The 18,391-nt window shown below is 33.8% G+C and overlaps 2 protein-coding genes across 6 annotated transcripts; one reads left to right on the top strand and one right to left on the bottom strand.

Annotated features, from left to right (window-relative positions):
- Positions 1–1,117: 1,117 nt before the first annotated feature.
- Positions 1,118–12,717, top strand: LOC128894203 (tyrosine-protein phosphatase non-receptor type 23). Of its 2 annotated transcripts, XM_054155781.1 has the most exons (15): positions 1,118–1,374; positions 1,583–1,785; positions 2,151–2,473; positions 2,574–2,686; positions 2,757–3,163; positions 3,542–3,889; positions 3,974–4,197; positions 4,303–4,538; positions 5,847–7,995; positions 8,752–9,275; positions 9,360–9,638; positions 9,718–9,902; positions 9,995–10,293; positions 12,096–12,242; positions 12,314–12,717. In XM_054155781.1, exons 1-15 carry the CDS (start codon positions 1,288–1,290, stop codon positions 12,439–12,441), a joined length of 5,652 nt encoding a protein of 1,883 aa, XP_054011756.1. In that variant the 5' UTR covers positions 1,118–1,287; the 3' UTR covers positions 12,442–12,717. The 2 variants fall into 2 exon arrangements, with proteins under 2 accessions (XP_054011756.1, XP_054011757.1); XM_054155782.1 differs by lacking the exons at positions 1,118–1,374; positions 1,583–1,785 and having other exon boundaries at positions 2,338–2,473; positions 2,557–2,686.
- Positions 12,718–13,486: 769 nt separating this feature from the next.
- On the bottom strand, positions 13,487–18,222 carry LOC128894227 (dolichyl-diphosphooligosaccharide--protein glycosyltransferase subunit STT3A). Of its 4 annotated transcripts, none has more exons than XM_054155833.1 (12): positions 18,151–18,222; positions 17,035–17,193; positions 16,782–16,949; positions 16,530–16,690; positions 16,057–16,446; positions 15,825–15,978; positions 15,501–15,739; positions 14,949–15,113; positions 14,668–14,856; positions 14,326–14,545; positions 14,026–14,214; positions 13,487–13,958 (listed from the first exon to the last, which is right to left on the bottom strand). In XM_054155833.1, exons 2-12 carry the CDS (start codon positions 17,129–17,131, stop codon positions 13,813–13,815), a joined length of 2,118 nt encoding a protein of 705 aa, XP_054011808.1. In that variant the 5' UTR covers positions 17,132–17,193; positions 18,151–18,222; the 3' UTR covers positions 13,487–13,812. The 4 variants fall into 4 exon arrangements, with proteins under 4 accessions (XP_054011808.1, XP_054011807.1, XP_054011806.1 ...); XM_054155832.1 differs by having other exon boundaries at positions 18,083–18,216; XM_054155831.1 differs by having other exon boundaries at positions 17,964–18,192.
- Positions 18,223–18,391: the final 169 nt, after the last annotated feature.

Raw genomic sequence — 18,391 nt, 5'->3', positions numbered from 1 at the left:
ACTTCTAATACGTATCATTTTTTTATTTTATTTATAATCAACGTGGTTACACTTAGATTATCTACAATTGAAGTATGTACAATACGTCAAATTACATTGTAATTTTTTGATTAATAATTCAAACATTTTGGTTGTACTTATATTGTAAGTAGAATTTTTTCAACATTCGATGATCATGTCCGCAAATTAAGATATATTTATAAATCAAAAATACGAATTAATAAAACTAATAATACAAACTTGATATATATCCAATTTTAACGATTTTTAATTGCAACCAAAAGAGTTGTAGAATATTGTGCAAGTAACATGTGAATCTAAATAGATAAAGCAGATGATGCATTTACACGTGATGACACGTGATCAGCTTTCATTGGTCCGTTATAACGATCATGAAAAACCGATACTAGAACTTCCATTGAAAAACGATCTAAAGCGTTGAAGTGCGTTAGATCCTTCGAAAAAACTAAAAAATTATTATTGATCAAATTATGGTTACCGAATAATCGCAACCCTGATGCTAGTCACGTGGTTTTATCTACACTTACCGTATCTTTACATTGAGCACACACAGGGCCGGCGTTAGGGGGGTGGGGCGCGGTCGGGCAACCGCCCGGGACGCCAGATTTTTGGAGGCGTCGCAGTCCGGTGTTCCTAGTATACGAATACAAAGTGTTCCAAAAATGTTGTAACACCTTGAAATGGGTGGTTTGGGAGGTGATTTGAAACAACTTTTTCCTTAGCGAAAATGTTGTCCGAGGCTTCGTTGAGGAGATATTAACGGAAAGCCCCGACCAATCAGAGCATGCGTATACCGTTGGAGCGGCCGCGGTAGCGTATGAGCGTAGCCGCCTAGCGCGTAGCCTACGCTCAACCGGCATACTCGCGCTCTGATTGGTCGGGGTTTTTTGTTAATATCTCCTCAACGAAGCCTCGGACAACATTTTCGCTAAGGAAAAAGTTGTTTCAAATCACCTCCCAAACCACCCATTTCAAGGTGTTACAACATTTTTGGGACACCCTGTATATACCCCTGAAGGGGCGCCACGATAATCTTGCCCGGGGCGCCAATATTGCAAAAATCGGTCCTGAGCACACATTACGTTTTGTATACGGTGTCGTATACATGAATGTTTGCCCAAAGCCAGTACAATCGTACGTCAAAAAGTATACGTGATAACGATAAATATGTTCTGTGCACAAATTCATTTTCTACATGTTTGACAGCTAGTCAACTGTCAGCTTTTAAAAACCTCAACACGATAACTGTTTGAAAAACAACTTACAATGGAAGCAGTACCGAGATTGCCGATGATATATTTCCAATTAAAAGTCAGTCCTGAAATAACTTCGTTTAGATCAAAGTTGAAGCAGGTACGAATAATTTACCTTACGAAGGATTTACAATATTTTAACGAGTGTTGTAATTATTTATAATCCCTTCCTTTTTTACTCCTAATATTGAACTGTTATTTTAAACTTGTTAACGTAATCAAATAGCTCGGATCTTTATTACTTCGTCATGATTTGTCAATTAATATAACGGATATTGTAAACGTTTTTATTTTGCCTCTGTTTCCAGTATATACGTGATTTTTACAACGAAGATGCAGAATCGTATTCAAACGAAATATATCAATTGGAAAGTTTGCGAGCGATGGCTGTACGACCACCCATCGATATGGCTGGCTGTTTGTTATTAAAAAAGTATTATTGTCAGTTACATTTTCTTCAAAGCAGATTTCCTATGGGAAAAGATGGTACAGCAGCAGTTACGTTTACATGGTAAGAAGATTCTTGAATGATATTGGAATTTAAGTTAACCCTCTTGATAGAAGGATATTGAATAGTTTTATGATTTTATGGGTCAAAGCATTAATTTATCTCTAATTAAAGTTTTATTTTCAGTCTATACTGCAACTAATTTTTTATTCTTGACATTGTCATTTATTTTCAAACAAATATTTTATGAAAAGTGACTACAGTTACTCTGTAGGTGTTACATTTAGAAGATGACTAAATTCATCGCTAAAATGCTACAAATAACTTTTTTACAGTGATTACTATTGTCCTGCATATCAAAAGGGTTAAAGTAAATTTATGTGAGTACTTTAGAAATCAATAATTTGGATTTCTATGCTTTTAAATAGGAGAGACACGTATGCGAATATGGTCTGTTCATTGGCGAATATCCGTTTTGAAATAATTTCAATATTGTATAATATTGGTTCGATGCATACTCAACTGGGAGCACGTACGGAGAGAACTTCAGCAGATGGCATGAAAATAGCTTGTGCTCATTTTCAGTGTGCTGCATGGGCGTTTGAGCATTTAAAAAACAGTTACCCACAGCCATCTGGCGTAGATTTAGCACCAGAATTAATGACGTTTATGCATCAGCTTTGCCTGGCTCAAGCGCAAGAATGTATATTAGAGAAGAGTATGCTCGATAATCGCAAACCCACAATAGTAGGTATGTATTAAAAAATTGCAACTTGCACAGCATATTACACCTTTGTGGCTTTAATTGTCTGCTCTTGTGTATTATTCTACAAGATATATGTATCACGCAGCAAAAGTCGCAAGACAAATAGTGGATTATTTTACTCTGGCATTAACTACGCTTGAACAAGGTGGAAGCGAAGACGGAACCATATCGGATACTGTTGGTACTAAAATATATAAGGTATATTTTTTAAATGTTGTTCGCTCTGATGTTACAGAATAGCGCAAGCTTAAACATTCGTTTTTTTCAGAGTTGGAAACGGTATGTAAAATTTAAAAAGGCTTACCACTTAGCAGTCACGCATTTGTATCAAGGCTTGGCTGCTGAAGAACAAAGGAAAATGGGTGAAAGAGTAGCATTTTATAACGTGGCACTGGCTTCTCTAAACGAAGCGCAATTAATTTACGCAAACGCAAAAGGGTCGATAGGTATAACGGGTGCAGCTGACGAAAAAACAATTGTTGAAGAGGCTCTCACATTCACGAATGACGTGATAGAAGGAAAACGAAAAGCAGCAAAAAATGAAAACGAATTTATATATCACGAGGAAGTACCTGAAAAGGAAACGCTTCCCACGGTAAAAGGAGCGTCATTAGTCAAAGGAATATCGTTTAGTATAAATGATCCTGAAGTCTCAGGTCCTGATATATTTGCTAGGTACGTACTACTTTAAAGTGATTTACAGGAAAGGACAATTTAAGTTTACCATTTGTATCAGTATGTGTATATTTCCCTTATTGTATTTGAGACATATAGTATAGTCTGAATAAGCATAGTTAAGACCCTTAATTTGAACTTTTATAGATCAAATAATTTAGTTTACTTTCTGAAGATAGTTTTGGACCAGAAAATCGAAAACGTTAAAATAATATATTGTGTATTATTCTACATGATGCATGTTTGACGCAGCAAAAGTCGTAAGACAGGACTTCTAAGATCTTTTAAAATATTTATATTCCGTAAATAATCCATGCTTGTTCAAACTATATATGCTATAATATTTGTTTGTCATTTGTGTTTTCATATTTGATATAGATTAGTGCCAATGAAAGTACACGAAGCAAGTTCTTTGTACTCGGAAGAGAAAGCAAAAATATTGCGCTCTGTCGGTGGTAAAGTCGAGGAAAAAGATCAACAGCTCAATACTTACTTGGCATCCTTGAAACTCGAGCACATGAGTTTATGGGATACTGATGTTCAAACCACAGAATGGGAACGTTTACCTCTTCCCGACGAGTTGGTCGAAAGATGCGCGGCGCTAAACGCAAAACAACATGTCATTCAAGATTTAGTGGATATAATGGAAAAATTATCCGACACCAGTCAAGATGTTGAGAAAATATTAAAGGAAATTAAGAAACTTCTTCTCGATGAAGAATTAAAGTTACGATCTAATTATTTAGAAATTCATTCGATTACTTTCATCGTTAATCATCAATTTAAACAATGTTTCTTTACTTTCCGCAGAGAAAAACAGTATCAAGACACCGTTGGGAAAAGACCGCCGTCGATAGTAGCAACTGATTTAACTAGAGAAGCTAAAAAATACGAAGAAGCACACAACAAAGCATCGGAGAGTAATCATGCTCTGCATAAAGCAATAACGATGCATGTAAAAAATTTAAAACTACTCGCCCAGCCGCTTGCAGAACTCATTACACATATACCTTCACCAAGTGCATATTTTTCAGGTATATCATAGTTTTATACTAGTTTCTATACTTATGTCTAGGAAAGATAAATTGATTTCTTTTTTAATAAAAATTAAAAATAAAAAAAAATTGAATTTTCCTTAGAACAAAACAGCGAGAAATCACACTCTGCTATTGAATTAGAACGAATGCATACAAAGGAGCTGAAACGTATTTTAAATAAAGTAGACGAAATGCGTAGACAGAGAAACGAATTGCATGGAAAATTGAGGGACTCAATTGCGCAGGATGACCTAACACGCTTATTAGTTACCGCCACATCCGATTCTGGACCCTTGGATCGTTTATTTGCTGACCAACTTAGCAAACATCAAACTGTGGTTAGTAATTGCATTTACGCCAGGTCCATTTAGCGACAAATCTATGGGTATATTTTTTTTATTTACTTTTACATTTTAACTGTGTCGCACGAATTTTCTCTTCAATATATTACGGTGAAACTGTTTATTTGGGAGACTCTCGGATTTGTTGATTATGCATATGGACTATGCATAATAGTCTGAAATGATTTTTAGTATTTTGATATCATTTTAAATTTAGTATTATCAACTTTGGATTTATAATTAACAACTTCAGAAACCCTGAAGTATCAAATATTAACAAATTCTGTCTGACATATTGTATCCGCCATTTTGAATTTAATATTTTCAACAACTAATTCATAACCAACAACTCAAAACATTGAGATAGAAAATATTCAAACAAGCCCCAGTTTATTTTGAATATTTTGTGCTCTGTATTGGATCCGCCATTCTGAATTTGGTTTTTCAACTGCGGATTCGCAATTGATGACTCCATAAGTCTGCCAGTACTGATTTTAATTTATAGGTTATTTTTTAATATTTTGAGTAAATGAATTACTTGACTAAAAACAATAGTTTCGCAACATGTATGTATTAATAATAAATCGTTTATTCAAAATATGAATTCAAAATTAATTTCGTTTGTTAGAGGAACCTCTTAACGATCCAGTGTTATCGAATATGTTAAAGCAAAGCGTAAGAAGCTTGTTTTATTAAAAAGATAACTTTAATTTGTAGTTGTACAGTATACAACGCTATGCAACAAAGGGTTAAGAGAGTATCTTAATGTAGCATTTTGGACAAAATTTATCTTACATTCACAGTTTTTTTTATCACGGTTGCACAAACAGTCTATATTTTCAAAACTATTTATTGCTCATTCGCTGCAAAAATGACACAACATCAAATTTGCCATTTGTGAATTATCAGTGCAAAAAGAATAGTAAATGAGAATCTATGGCACTAAATGGTATTATTATATTTTTTACAAAATTATTACGATTCAAAACATCTATACTTGCGCTTTCTGGAAAGTCATGACTTTTGAGTTACGTCATTCTTGCAACAAACTTATGTAATTTATTAAGATATCATAATCATTAATAGTACAAAGTTTTGAATCAATATCTCGTGTAGTTTTCATTTAATAAAATTCCATAAAACCCCTAGTTTTTCTATAGCCAATCGAAGATACTCCCTTAAAATGAATTTTAATATTCTGTTTTTGTTTGTACTTGAAAGTAAGCTATGGATAGAATTGACTTATGCTTATCAAATAAATAAATCGTTTAACGAGCTACTAATTAAAAAGAAACGGTGTTACAGGTAACTTTGATAGATCAAAATCTGTCCGCGCAGGACAATATTTTAGCAGCTTTAACGGACGCGTACGCTCAGACTGCCAACGTGAGGAAAGGAGTCGAAGAAATATTAAAACGTCGTGAACATACTATTACTTCTTTGATAGCGTCTTACGATGCGTATGAAGATTTATTAGCCAAGTCTAGCAAGGGTTTAGAATTTTATAGAAAATTGGAAATAAACATTTCGAAGTTACTTCAAAGAGTAAAGAGCACTTGCAAAGTGCAGGAAGAGGAGCGTGAACATATACTCGCTCAGGATAATAAGAATTCTCAAGAAAAAGTCGATACGTTACCATCCTCTAATTACGATCAAAGCCGCAAATCTGGTAGCGGTCTTAAATTGAAAGATTATTTAAATAATAGAACGGAGAATGTTCCAAATCAATATTATAACGTATATAAAGGACCAGGTAGACCACTTCAGGTAGACACAACCACAAAATCATATTTGAATGACACAGTGGATAAAAACACAATTCATTCTGGTGGAATTTCGATACCAGACACGGCATCAGCTGTAAACCCTATGCAACAGTATTATCCTACATCCTACACAGATTACAAAACAAATTTGCCATATTCCTATGACACGACTACGTATAACGAAAATCCTGCTGTAAACAGCGCTTTAAGTCAAAATTATATGCAAATAAAGAACACGGATACCCTCGGTACTTATCAGCAAATATCTGCAACAGGCTCGACAACGAATACAACAAATACCGGGGCCCCATATCCGGTAAACACTTTTGTATCGAATGAACAGTTCTCGACAGCTTTAGATGGACAGCACGCGTACCCTGTTAATACTCAACTACAGTACAACCATCCTTCCAATACATACGAGACGTATCAACCTTCTGTAGATTATACTGGATGTAATGTTACACAGCAATATCCACCTAATTTAAAGAAGACTAGCAGCGTTAAAACTGAAGTTCGAGAGGTTTCGGTAGCACAGTCGCCCATACCCGCATCGGCTTCGGTCAACAAAATAATGGAAGCGCAATCGCATCTTTATGCTACTGTAGATCAACAAGGACAACAGTACGTGCCTGAATCCCAACAGAAACTTGTCTCTCAAGAATCTCTTCAAACCGTTATCAGCCAGCACGTATTACCACCGGACAGTTCTCAGATGCAGAATTACGTTGTTCCTCAAATCAGTCATAACGAAGTTCCAGGTTCACAAAATTATAGCAGTCGGATATACTATAATCCGTCTGATCCGCATTCCCAGCAAGTCGCGACGACTAAAAATATGTCCGGAACTACCAATAGCGCTCCATGCACGCCGTATATACCAACACAATATATAAATGCAGGCATTCCTCAATCTGTTCATTCTACTATTTCCTTAACTGTTCCAGGAAACGAAATGTCTACTTCGTATTCTTCGAATTTACAAAACAACAATATTGTGCAATACCCACAGCAGAATTGTACGGAACAGGGTCAACAAATATATATAGATAAAGCATATTCGTATGGGTCGCAGGTACCCATTAACGATACCTCTTTGAGCTATCCAAGTACTTATCAAAGTTTACAGCATGGCGCCGGAACTTCGTATCCACAGACCATGTTGTCCACAGAAGCATGTAACACATATTCATATACAAATTGTCCTACTAACGCAGAAATGATTCAGAGTCATGCAAAGTCATCGGCTACTCAGAATTATTCGCAGGCTTATCAGTATGCGCAGCAGCCACATTATTCTGGTTACGCTGGCTATCCTAATCCTTATGATCAGGGATATAATTATATGCAAGGGAATCAAATAACAAACATGGCGGCGGAGCCTTACAATGATCAAATGGAATATACCTATAATTCTACTACCCAATATTATGAATACAATTCTAACAATCTCCAAACAACGCAACCTGTTCAAATTACACAACAACCTACTGAATCAATGACGGAAGCATGTACTGGTACTAATGGTCATCAACAGCAAGAAAGCAACGCGAGATACACGAACGCTAGCAACAATTCTATGGTCAGTCAAACTCCGTCTTCTCAGTATTCAGATCAGCCATATCAACCTCAATGTTCAAGTGATATTTATTACACTACACAGTATGGTCTCCAAATGAAAACTCAAAGTAAGTGTAAAAATTATTAGAAATATCGTTGATCGACATAGAGATAAGTAAAATTTTACTTGAATAATAGTTGACGTTTATTTTCTATTATGAAAGAAGCTCAAAATAAATTATTAACAATATATCTAATGATTCTTTTCAATAAACAAGCGTTTATGCAAATCGTTTTAATTTCTGCACTCAGAACCATTTCGTTGCAAAATGTACAAACAAAAATCACGTTATATTAAAGAGTTTAACTTTGGAATCACGTAACTTATCATAATGATGTATGGTTTACACGAATCTTTTGACCTTGAAGAATATATATTTATGACAGAAAATAAAAATTTCTTATCTTTTATTTTTCTAATATGTAGTAACATAACAAACAGTTTGATATACATTGAAAGAGAGACCCCCTTTCTTTTAAACTACAATCTTAGGTTTGCTTGTTTATCTTTTCAAATTGAACTACTTCATGTGAAGTGTGCTCATACGCCTATTCCTTATACAAATGTTCTTTATGATTTTCTCGAAGTAGATATCACTGCGAATATATTTCACATGCTTTCTTTCTATGTATTGCAAATTTATATCTTTTTGTATATACTTTAATTTACTTTTCCATGCCATTTGAATAAAAAAGAACAAGGTAACATGTATTTGTTGAAAAATTTTCCTTAGAAGGGACATCCGAGTGCATAGCGTTAAATGTCAAAATATCTTAGAACTTCAATCATATTTTTACGTCATTTACTTTTTCTCCCCTAATAGCAACTACTGACAAAACCGAAAACTACACCAATTACAATCAAACGTATATGCAAGCTGTTAACAATGGAACAAATACAACAACGAGCTCAAATCCTATGAAATCCACCTCAAAGTCGTCAGAGAAATCCAACGTGGACTTGCTTTCTGATCTTGATATTACGATAAATCATGCGCCGTTAGTACCAGAAGTACGTCCTCTCAATAAAGGTCAAACGCAAGAAGTATCTACAGCGAAAGATGCTACCAACGAGGACAACAAAGAAAAGGAGAATGAAAAAGAACAAACAAATGTTCAACCTACTGTTACTGAAGATAAAGTAGAGAATGAACATTTACAAATTGTATGGGATACATGGTACAATGATGTCCAACCAAAGAAAGATCCTCTAGGAGACCCGGTGGTTTTACAGAAATTCGTTAGCGAAGTTGAAAAATATGAAAAATTTGTAGACAGTTTACTCATTAAAACATTAAGTGGAGCGACCAATCTTGACATAAAATGGAAGGAGGTTCAAGAATTTGAAGTAGGACTCTATTCGTATATTTTTGTAACTTAAAATACTAACTTTTGTAACAGTAAACTTTTAAAACATCTGATTTAAATTCAGGAAAGGGAAAGTGGAAAGCAATCATGTACAGTAGCACTGGCTCATTCTTCGGAGAACAGAGTGACAGAATGTATTCCATATGATACAACAAGAGTTCAAATATCATCAACAGATGTTCCAAATTATATTAATGGTTCGCATATAATGGAAATTACACAGTGGATACCAACATCATTTATCATTACTCAAACACCATTACCAGACAAATTGGAAGTGTTTTGGATGATGATTTGGGAACAAGAAAGCGAGATAATCGCGTGTTTAGCGACTGATTCACAGGTAAATGTACATCTTACACTTGTGACAAATTCTAAGCGCAAGATCAATTATATTAAATGTTTTTTGTTTATTTTCTTAGTTGAATGGTGAAATATATTGGCCTATAAACGAAGAAGACATTTTAAATATTGGTAGCTTTACAATCTCGTTGAAAAAGAGAACGAATCATCTATCCTATATTCAGAGAGTTATGTCTGTATATAATAATAAGAAAAAATCTGAAAAGACTGTCATTCATATGCAATTTCTTACATGGCCATCCAAGTAAGTCATCGAAACAAGCAACGCTAACATGTAATTTTTATGTGAAAACTGTGCCCTACTTTATTACGAATGCAATCTTTTACTTTTTGCAGCGGTTTCCCCAGTAGTCCCGGTGCATTACTTACATTTTCAACGGATGTGATGACCGAGCAAGCACTAAGGCGTTGCTCGAAACCTATAGTTGTACACTGTTTAGATGGCGGGGCATTGAGTAGCTTATTTCTAGTAGCTGCAGCAACAGTATGTCATATTCGTGCTGGATGTGGAATAGTCGATGTACCTCTTGTATTCAAAGGCCTCTTGAAATGCCGTAAACAAATTGTAAATAAGGAATCCCTGTTATTTGCGTATCAATTGGTATTATACCACGCTCAAGACATTTTAATGAAACGTAAGTATGTTAAGGCATTCAAAACCAACTGGAAATAAAAAAAATAGTTTGTTTTCAAATCTCTCCCACTATTTTACTTACAATCAAATTATTTCCATCATATAATTTTACATCAATAATCAAACCATCTGGAAATTTAAAAAAACGTGAATAACTCAAAAAATTCATGGTTGATACTAACTGAGGCTTCCGGGTTAACCATTTAATTAACACGTTAAACGCGGACCCGAGTCTACTGTGATTTCCGATCGGACGGCGACCATTCCACGAGTGTTAGAGCTCTTTCACACGACGATACGCGTATCGCAATACGCGTATGCGATAAGTATCTGCTAGGAAGATACTTATGCGATACTGTATCCAACTAATTTCTTAGCTCGGTGTTGATCATTTGTTTTTCAGTTAAACATATCTTCTCGTTTGAGAAACACGCGTTCTTAGTTAGTGAAAACCTTTCTGAAATAATGGATGAGATTGAAGCTTTATCCATTTGGTTTCTACATAAAAAAGCTACTAAAAGGAGAAAAGTTAAGAGAAAATATTGGGTTCATCCTATTAATAATATAAGAGAAGAAACGGGAGCTTTTCATATTTTATTCGAAGAACTTTGTAACGATCCATGTAAATTCTTCAATAATATGTTTAAAATTTTTTTATGAGGAATCGCATCTCGCATCTATTTCAATGTTTCGTCGGCCGCCCCGACGCAGAAAAAGTTGCCGGCGGCCGACCAACCGTGGATACTGTATCTCGCGAGAATCAGCGTCTGAACGCTTCCATAACATTATGTGTACCATCGGTATCCTGCATACGCGTATCGTTGTGTGAAAGAGCTCTTAGGTTACAGACTATAAACAAAAGATGTAAGGCGACCTCCAAAAGACGATCAGATAGAAGAAACTCACAAAAGTGTAAAGAATTTTAGTTCGTTGCTTCTGAGTCCTATTCAAAGTTGTGACTTGCAAACTAATTTTTACAGTGATTATTTTCAAAAAGATTTATTGTCAAAATTCCCAGAAAAAACTAACTGTAACCATAGCAAATCATTGGAGTATTTTATTCAAAGAATGTATGGCTTACACTCGGAACCCTCGATTAGTATCAAGCATAAAGACTCTTGGACCGTGAAGACTTCAAATAACTCAAACATAAGAGTTCACTTCTCTTGCATCATTTAAACCTCGTCAGGGGTGAATTAGTTTGTTAAAAGTAAAGAAAAATTTAAACTGATATTAACTTTTGGTGTGTGGCAGTTTTATGACTGATCTGATCATTTTTGTATGATATACAGGATGTTTCACTGAAATCGGAATGGCTCAATATCTCACGAGAGGATAAAGCTATCAAAAAAATATTTTTACATAAGCTATTTGGTTCAAATGAACAAATTATATGATGTAAATAATTTTATTGTAAGTAAAGTAGTGGGAGAGATTTGAAAAACAAATTAGTTTTTTTAAGCCTTATATATTTTGGAACTTTATATTTTTATCCATAATACAATGGGATTTGTTTAGACAAATTCATGGATCTATAATATATGATCATTATTACAATATAAAGCCTTGAAGTTGAGGTTTCAAGCCAGTAAGTTTAACGTAGCCCCCCCCCCCCCCCCCCCCCCCGTTGGTCGTACAACCATAGAACATAGAACAAAGAAAAGAAGATGCTCTATCCTTTTTTTGACCAACTGGCAGGCTGCATTAAATATCCATAAGATTTTTAACCATACTAATTTCAACGAAACACCCTGTATATGTCAAATTAATATTTTTATATGACGTGTCTCTTTTAAATATTAGGTGGCATTTTATCATCTACTCGTTCAACATTTGAGAACTTCGAAGGATTTAAAGGAAACAAAGATAAGACTTCGAGAAAAATGCATCCTTCCGACGATTTTCTTCAAAGTCTTGGCATTAGCGCTCAGCGTTCTGATACCGAACTAGGTACGGACATCGCACGATACGAAGTATCCGTTATGAAAATGTTGATAATTATAATATTCTTATATGTTTAGGTCGACAGAAAACTTCTACGAATAGCAGTACGGGACACTCGACTTCAACGTCGATACAAGAAAAAGGCAAAGAAGGAACGATCGACCCTTTAAGTCAACTAGATCCTTTATGGTCCATTAGAAGATAATCGAAAAAAATTACAAGTAAAACTTTACCATGCACTGATTAATAAAGCTATTATTTAAACGAGCATTTTCATTCCTATGTTTCTTAAATTAATGACACGAATAAGTATATAAAATTATTAAGACAATTGTATAAACAACGCAGTTCGAATTAGCATAAATGAATTCATATTTCTGAAATAAAAGACATTTATTGTTCGAGCGTTTCTTAATCCTTAAGATTTAAGGGTTTTACAATCTGTTAAATATATCAAGTCAAATATATGTATAAAATCTAATGCTGTCCGTTTACATTTATTTTTTCACATTCACCGGGAATCATACACGTCCATACAAGTTTGTAAAAAACAGAAACTGATATTCGTTACACCTTTAAGTAACACGTGGTATAGCATGCATTCCTAAAACATACGAATGGCGTGGCGATACATATTACTTCTATGCAGTAATGATTTTTGAAGGTAATTAGCATTATATTACATGATATAATGCTGTTGAAATGGGTAAACGTTTTCGAGCTTTATTGTTTTGGTTATGATATAAACTGATCTTTAGATCGAATTTGTTTCCTAGCTAAACGATTACTGTCTTATTATAGATTAAATCTTTAATTATCAAAATGTAAGAAAAATATGTAAAAAAAAGTCTTTATACATTTGAAAATTAAAAAGATTCTCTGTATGTATTTATATAGGAAGAAATTATGAATATTAATCACTAAACTGCGGATTTTTATGCATTTATAGGAAATTTGAATATGCAAGAAGCTACGAAATGTACACAGTATGCAATAATATAAACAAAATATTGAAAGTAAACTTTGTATTATAATATTTGCAGGGTAACATGAATTTTTATGTAAGTTCAATTTTTAACAGACTTCGAATATTTTTTCTTTTGTAGGTACGTTTGCAAAGATTTTATTTTGCCTGAAGATCCGCAGTCTATTAATCACTATCAACCTTTGAACACAGAGTATGTTTACTAATTTTATTCTTAAAATAAATGCTTTTCTAAGAGTATTCGGCATAAAAATCTATACTGTACTTCAAATATTCTTTGCGGTATATTGTTGTGGCCAATATTAAAATAAATACGTCGTTTGATGTTATCGATGAATATACAGACGACTCCCAGAACTGAATTCTATAAATCGATAATTACGTTCGCTAAATTAATGTTTACAATGAGGTTCGAGCATGTCTTTTATCAAAGTTTCGAATACGCCGCTGTTTATGGAAATATGTTATTCTGTATTTAGTGCCACATTAATATCTCATAAACAATTATAAAACTTATAAATGAGCGAGATTATAAACTAGTTTACAAAGTTTTGATAGCACTACTCCCTTTTCTTATTAATCCATATACTTTCAAATTCCTCTATTTCTCAAATCCTTCACTTTATAAATTCGTACTAGCCAGTGCTCCGTGGTGTAAGCTTCTTCTAACATATCTAGCTCGAAATCTTTGTTACCAATCTCCATATTCCTAACTCTGTCGTATCCGGAAGGTTTGCCTGTTTATTCATTAAATTACAAAAACTTGAAATTATCTCCAAATTCAAAATTTGGCGTTATACGTACCACCTTCGGTATAAACTTGCCCAAATCTGTAATAGCACATTTTATACATAAGACAATTGAGCAAAATTGGAGAACCGTCTTTGTCGACCCGAAACTCTCCTGCGGAATTATAGTAATCCCATTCCGTAATAGATTTGCCTTTCTCAGTACTTCCGCCGATCCGTACCATCCATAGGAACTTATTTATGTCTAAAATAGCGATAGATCGAAATTTCATATAATTGAAAACCATATTCCCCAGTTATTTTATCTGTTAATTTACTCGTTTAGCTCATATGAAATTCATTCTGTTGTATATACCATCCGACGAGTAGCCTGTGAGTCCTCCAAAAATTACAAGAACATAATTCACGTCTAGCTCTCTCATTATTTCGTAAGCTTTTTCCTCGGAACTCGCCATTGCTTGGCCGACTCTTGATATGTGAGTATTGTTCCACGTATTATTGTCTACTAAAATTGTACGATTCGCCATCGCTGTAATTTGGTATCCATAATCCCACCAAGACATTACCTTGGCATTCTGTATTAGAAGAAATGAGTTTATAATAAATTCTCATAAATTATTAAATATTATATTTTTAAAATATATATATATATACTCTATTTTATCAAGTTTATTGAACTAATCAGAACATAAATTACTTCTGGTGTATTCATGCGTAGCCAATAATATGCTTCTCTGAAATCATCGAAGATCATTCGTCCACCGTCCGGAGAACGTGCGGATAATACGATACTAGGTGAACTATAGGCTTCTGCTGTAACCCACGTACAATGAATAGTATACGAAAAGAAGAGAATACACATCACCGTTATAAAAAGCGTAGCAATCTGAAAAATTAATATTCACTCACTGTAAGATATACATTATATCAAACTTAATTATTATATCATACATTAAACGTAACGTTTAGTACAATTACCTCGCTTCGAAGTATATAATTACTTTCAAACTTTTTAGACTTCTTATCGCTAATTTTTCCACTTTCTAGTTGCTTCATGTAAGTAAGAAGCAAAGATGAGGCTCCAATTCCGCCCAAAATACACATTACAGGAGCAAGAACTAACATTAGACGGACCATTACGCCCTACATATTCGAAAATTACAATCAAAATAATAACTACAATAACAACTTGCTTGTATGAAATTATTAAAATTCATTTTAGTCTTTGGACAAAATTCACACACTTTTATAGAATAAATTTATTCAAGAAGGAAACCGAAGTGCGTATACCATTGTCCTAGTTGATTCCTTCCAGTCCTTAATTGTTCTAATACTATTTTAGTTAATATACTACTTCCTTTTATTACTTAAATAAAGTGTTATTTATTAATCTATCTTGTCCCCATGATTCGACATATTTAATCGTTTTTTGTTGTGGATATTTTGTCATCGGAGAACTATACATAAATACGTAAATCTCGTCCTAAGAAGAAAATAAATTTTAATTATTTCTAATTAAGTTGAACTCACGGCAAAGTATAAACTCGTGACTCCGTACAAAATAAGGAAAATATTAGAATCCGTTAACTTCGAGAAACAAAAGTATAATCCCGAAGGAAACAGAAACACTAAGATTTGAAGATCAAAATAAAAAGAGCTCCATGATGTTGGTTGATGTTCAGAAACAGAAGCAATTATTGGTATGTGATTTTTTGCGTAGGATGGATCCAAAAGCGAATAAAAGCGTCCAGTCCAAGGTGATATTTTTCCTTAAAGAAATTAAAATGATTTCAACGTTAACATTTGTTACGTTATCGGAAACATGAATTGTTATTAATAATATGATGCATGTACCTGTAATGGTTAAAATGACTCCTAAGATAAATGAAATACTAATTACAGAAACAACAAGACCACGAAACAGTACTTCAAAGTCATCTTGCGACAGTTTATTACGCAAATAATCAACTAAGGCGTGTATCTGACAGAGTCCGAACACCCCCAATGCCTGTAAGGATTAAATGTTGTATTTGTAAAAATGTTTTCTTTTTTAGAAAAAAATGAATGTTCATTAATTTATACTCACAAGAATGTGCTCAGAACTTTGAACAGGTTGGAAACCAACAAATGATATCTGCATAGAGAGAATTGTTCCTAAGCAGTATAGAATACTGTATGCTGTGTATATCCTGTGTGAAAATCTGCCAGTGACCATTAACGTTAGCACATGTAAAGGAATCAAATTAATCAAGAAAACGTAACCACCCCAAGAAGACACCATGTAAAAATATGCAAGAGCAGCACATGTTGCCCAACAAATTGCTCCTGTTTTCACTGCTTTAATCCACATATAATATGTAAATAGCATACAAAAAATAGCTATGCCCTCGTTATCATATGACCCTGCCACCGATCGTGATATATAACCAGGAACAATTGCTATCATCGCAGCTGCAAACAGTCCTGATGCGGAATCCTTAAAAGTGAACAGAATAATGTAGCGTCTTCAATTTATTACAATACTATGATAATTCAAATAATCGGTACAAACATTTTTACCTTTAACTCTTTAGTGAGCAAATAAGTAATGATTGCTGTCAAACTAGAAAATAATGGAGCAAGGAAGACACAAATAGTACGTATATCTAAAGTAATATTTAGTAGCCATGAAAGACGGTATAACGCTGCTGATGTTATCATCAAACCTGGATATATTGTTCCTGTGAAACAAATTGGTATTAAATTTGCACAAGCATTCTCTATTACAAAAAAGTATTACATGCAAGAGAAATTGATGCGGTAGAAACATACCTCCGATTATCCTACCAAGAGGATACCAAACACGATCATCGAACCAATTGTGGAAACTGTAGAATCCATTTTCAGCTAAATACTTCGTTGTGCGATAATTGAAATATGGATCGAATTCATGAATAACATTCTCGAACCTTAGGACTGAAAATAATCTTGTTGCAAATGCTGAAACAAAATGTTTCATATGAAAACATACAGGAAATTACAAAAGTTTCTACCATCGTTTCTTGTATAAAATTAGAGAACTTACATAAAATTGCTGCAAGAGATAAGACAGTCAACTTTAAAAGTGTTTCCTGCTTCTGTGCAGACATTCGCAAACCTCTTGTTTTCATCAATGCAGCCATATCGATTAGGCTATTAGATACGACTTATAAATAATTAAACACCTCCGTTTTCTTCAACTTATCTATGCAAAGGGAATATAAAATGTACATTACGTATGTCCATGCAATGTGTATCATAACATATAAAACCCACTTTCATGACTATCAGAACCACATAAATAATGACAAAAATTCATATGAATTTGCAAACTATAGAATTGTTGAATATGTGAAAAAAGCATTAGATTTTAAACAATTATCATTGAACTTTGTCTACTTTTAAATCAATTTTTGTTCTTTTCTTTGCTGCAATAACTTGAAAAACAGTCAAACAAAACATATATTTATCCGAATGTGTCCATGTTTTCATATTTCTTCAATCTAACGCTAAATGGGTTCCATATGTTATAATACAAACTACACATTCATACCTCTCATTTACATTGATTCGAATTAATATTCGTATACTATGCAACTTTACATGTTAGTGTCTACTATGTATACCCGATATAAGTTCAAAAAATTAATAATGGAGTACCATAGTATCCAAATGTTAATGCGAGTTTCAGGCATTGTAAAAACCACAATTGTGTCGCATGCGGAAAACAAGTAAACGCTTAAAAATTTTTATAGAATTTTGATACATGAAAAGTAATAATAAATGATACATTTGTCTTCTAGTATTAGGTTATGATTCTTTGCAAAAGTAAACAAAAAAAAACTGTCGTATATTATTAATCAATAGGAAAATTAAATGAAACGGCGAACATGCTGTTTTATTAAAATGGAATAGCTACATGCTCGGTACAGGAAATACGAGGATTTAAATGATGCCGACTACCAGTAAACTGACCACGTACACAAAATTACCGGCCGGCGACATATGCGTATTTTGAGTTACGTATTTTTACGTTCCGCATTGTACATTTATGTAGTTTTGTAAATATTACATGAACCGTAATGTGAACTTACGAATTTACGAATTTTACAACAATGCAAGAAAAGTAATAAAATAACGGTGTCATTTAAATTATTACTACCTCGGAAACATCACGACTTGAAAGAAAAAAAAGGTGCGGAACCAGCATGGACTAAAGTCTATCGATAGTTACGCTACTTATGCTGAAATAAGCCCACGATAAGATAAGGTGGATAAGGTAAAGCAAAGGTATTACATTGTCCAACGAGAAACACTGTAAACAAAACCACGTGATTTAAAGTAGACGTTCATTGGTACGTTGTTTCTCTGATTAGGAACGCAGTGCGTTACGCTATCGCGTG

Source organism: Hylaeus anthracinus, unplaced genomic scaffold, assembly GCF_026225885.1.
Source record: "Hylaeus anthracinus isolate JK02 unplaced genomic scaffold, UHH_iyHylAnth1.0_haploid 3, whole genome shotgun sequence".
Taxonomy (NCBI): Eukaryota; Metazoa; Arthropoda; class Insecta; order Hymenoptera; family Colletidae; genus Hylaeus; species Hylaeus anthracinus.
This window is presented reverse-complemented; position numbering and strand designations above follow the sequence as displayed.

Coding starts and splice junctions, on each gene's coding strand:
- LOC128894203 (XM_054155781.1), top strand. CDS start 1,288: ATGGAAGCAGTACCGAGATTGCCGATGATATATTTCCAATTAAAAGTC. Junction 1,786..2,150: donor GCAGCAGTTACGTTTACATG/GTAAGAAGATTC, acceptor GCTTTTAAATAG/GAGAGACACGTATGCGAATA. Junction 4,539..5,846: donor TTAGCAAACATCAAACTGTG/GTTAGTAATTGC, acceptor ACGGTGTTACAG/GTAACTTTGATAGATCAAAA.
- LOC128894227 (XM_054155833.1), bottom strand. CDS start 17,131: ATGGCTGCATTGATGAAAACAAGAGGTTTGCGAATGTCTGCACAGAAG. Junction 16,950..17,034: donor ATCTCTTGCAGCAATTTTAT/GTAAGTTCTCTA, acceptor ATTTTGTTTCAG/CATTTGCAACAAGATTATTT. Junction 14,215..14,325: donor CACAGGCTACTCGTCGGATG/GTATATACAACA, acceptor TCGCTATTTTAG/ACATAAATAAGTTCCTATGG.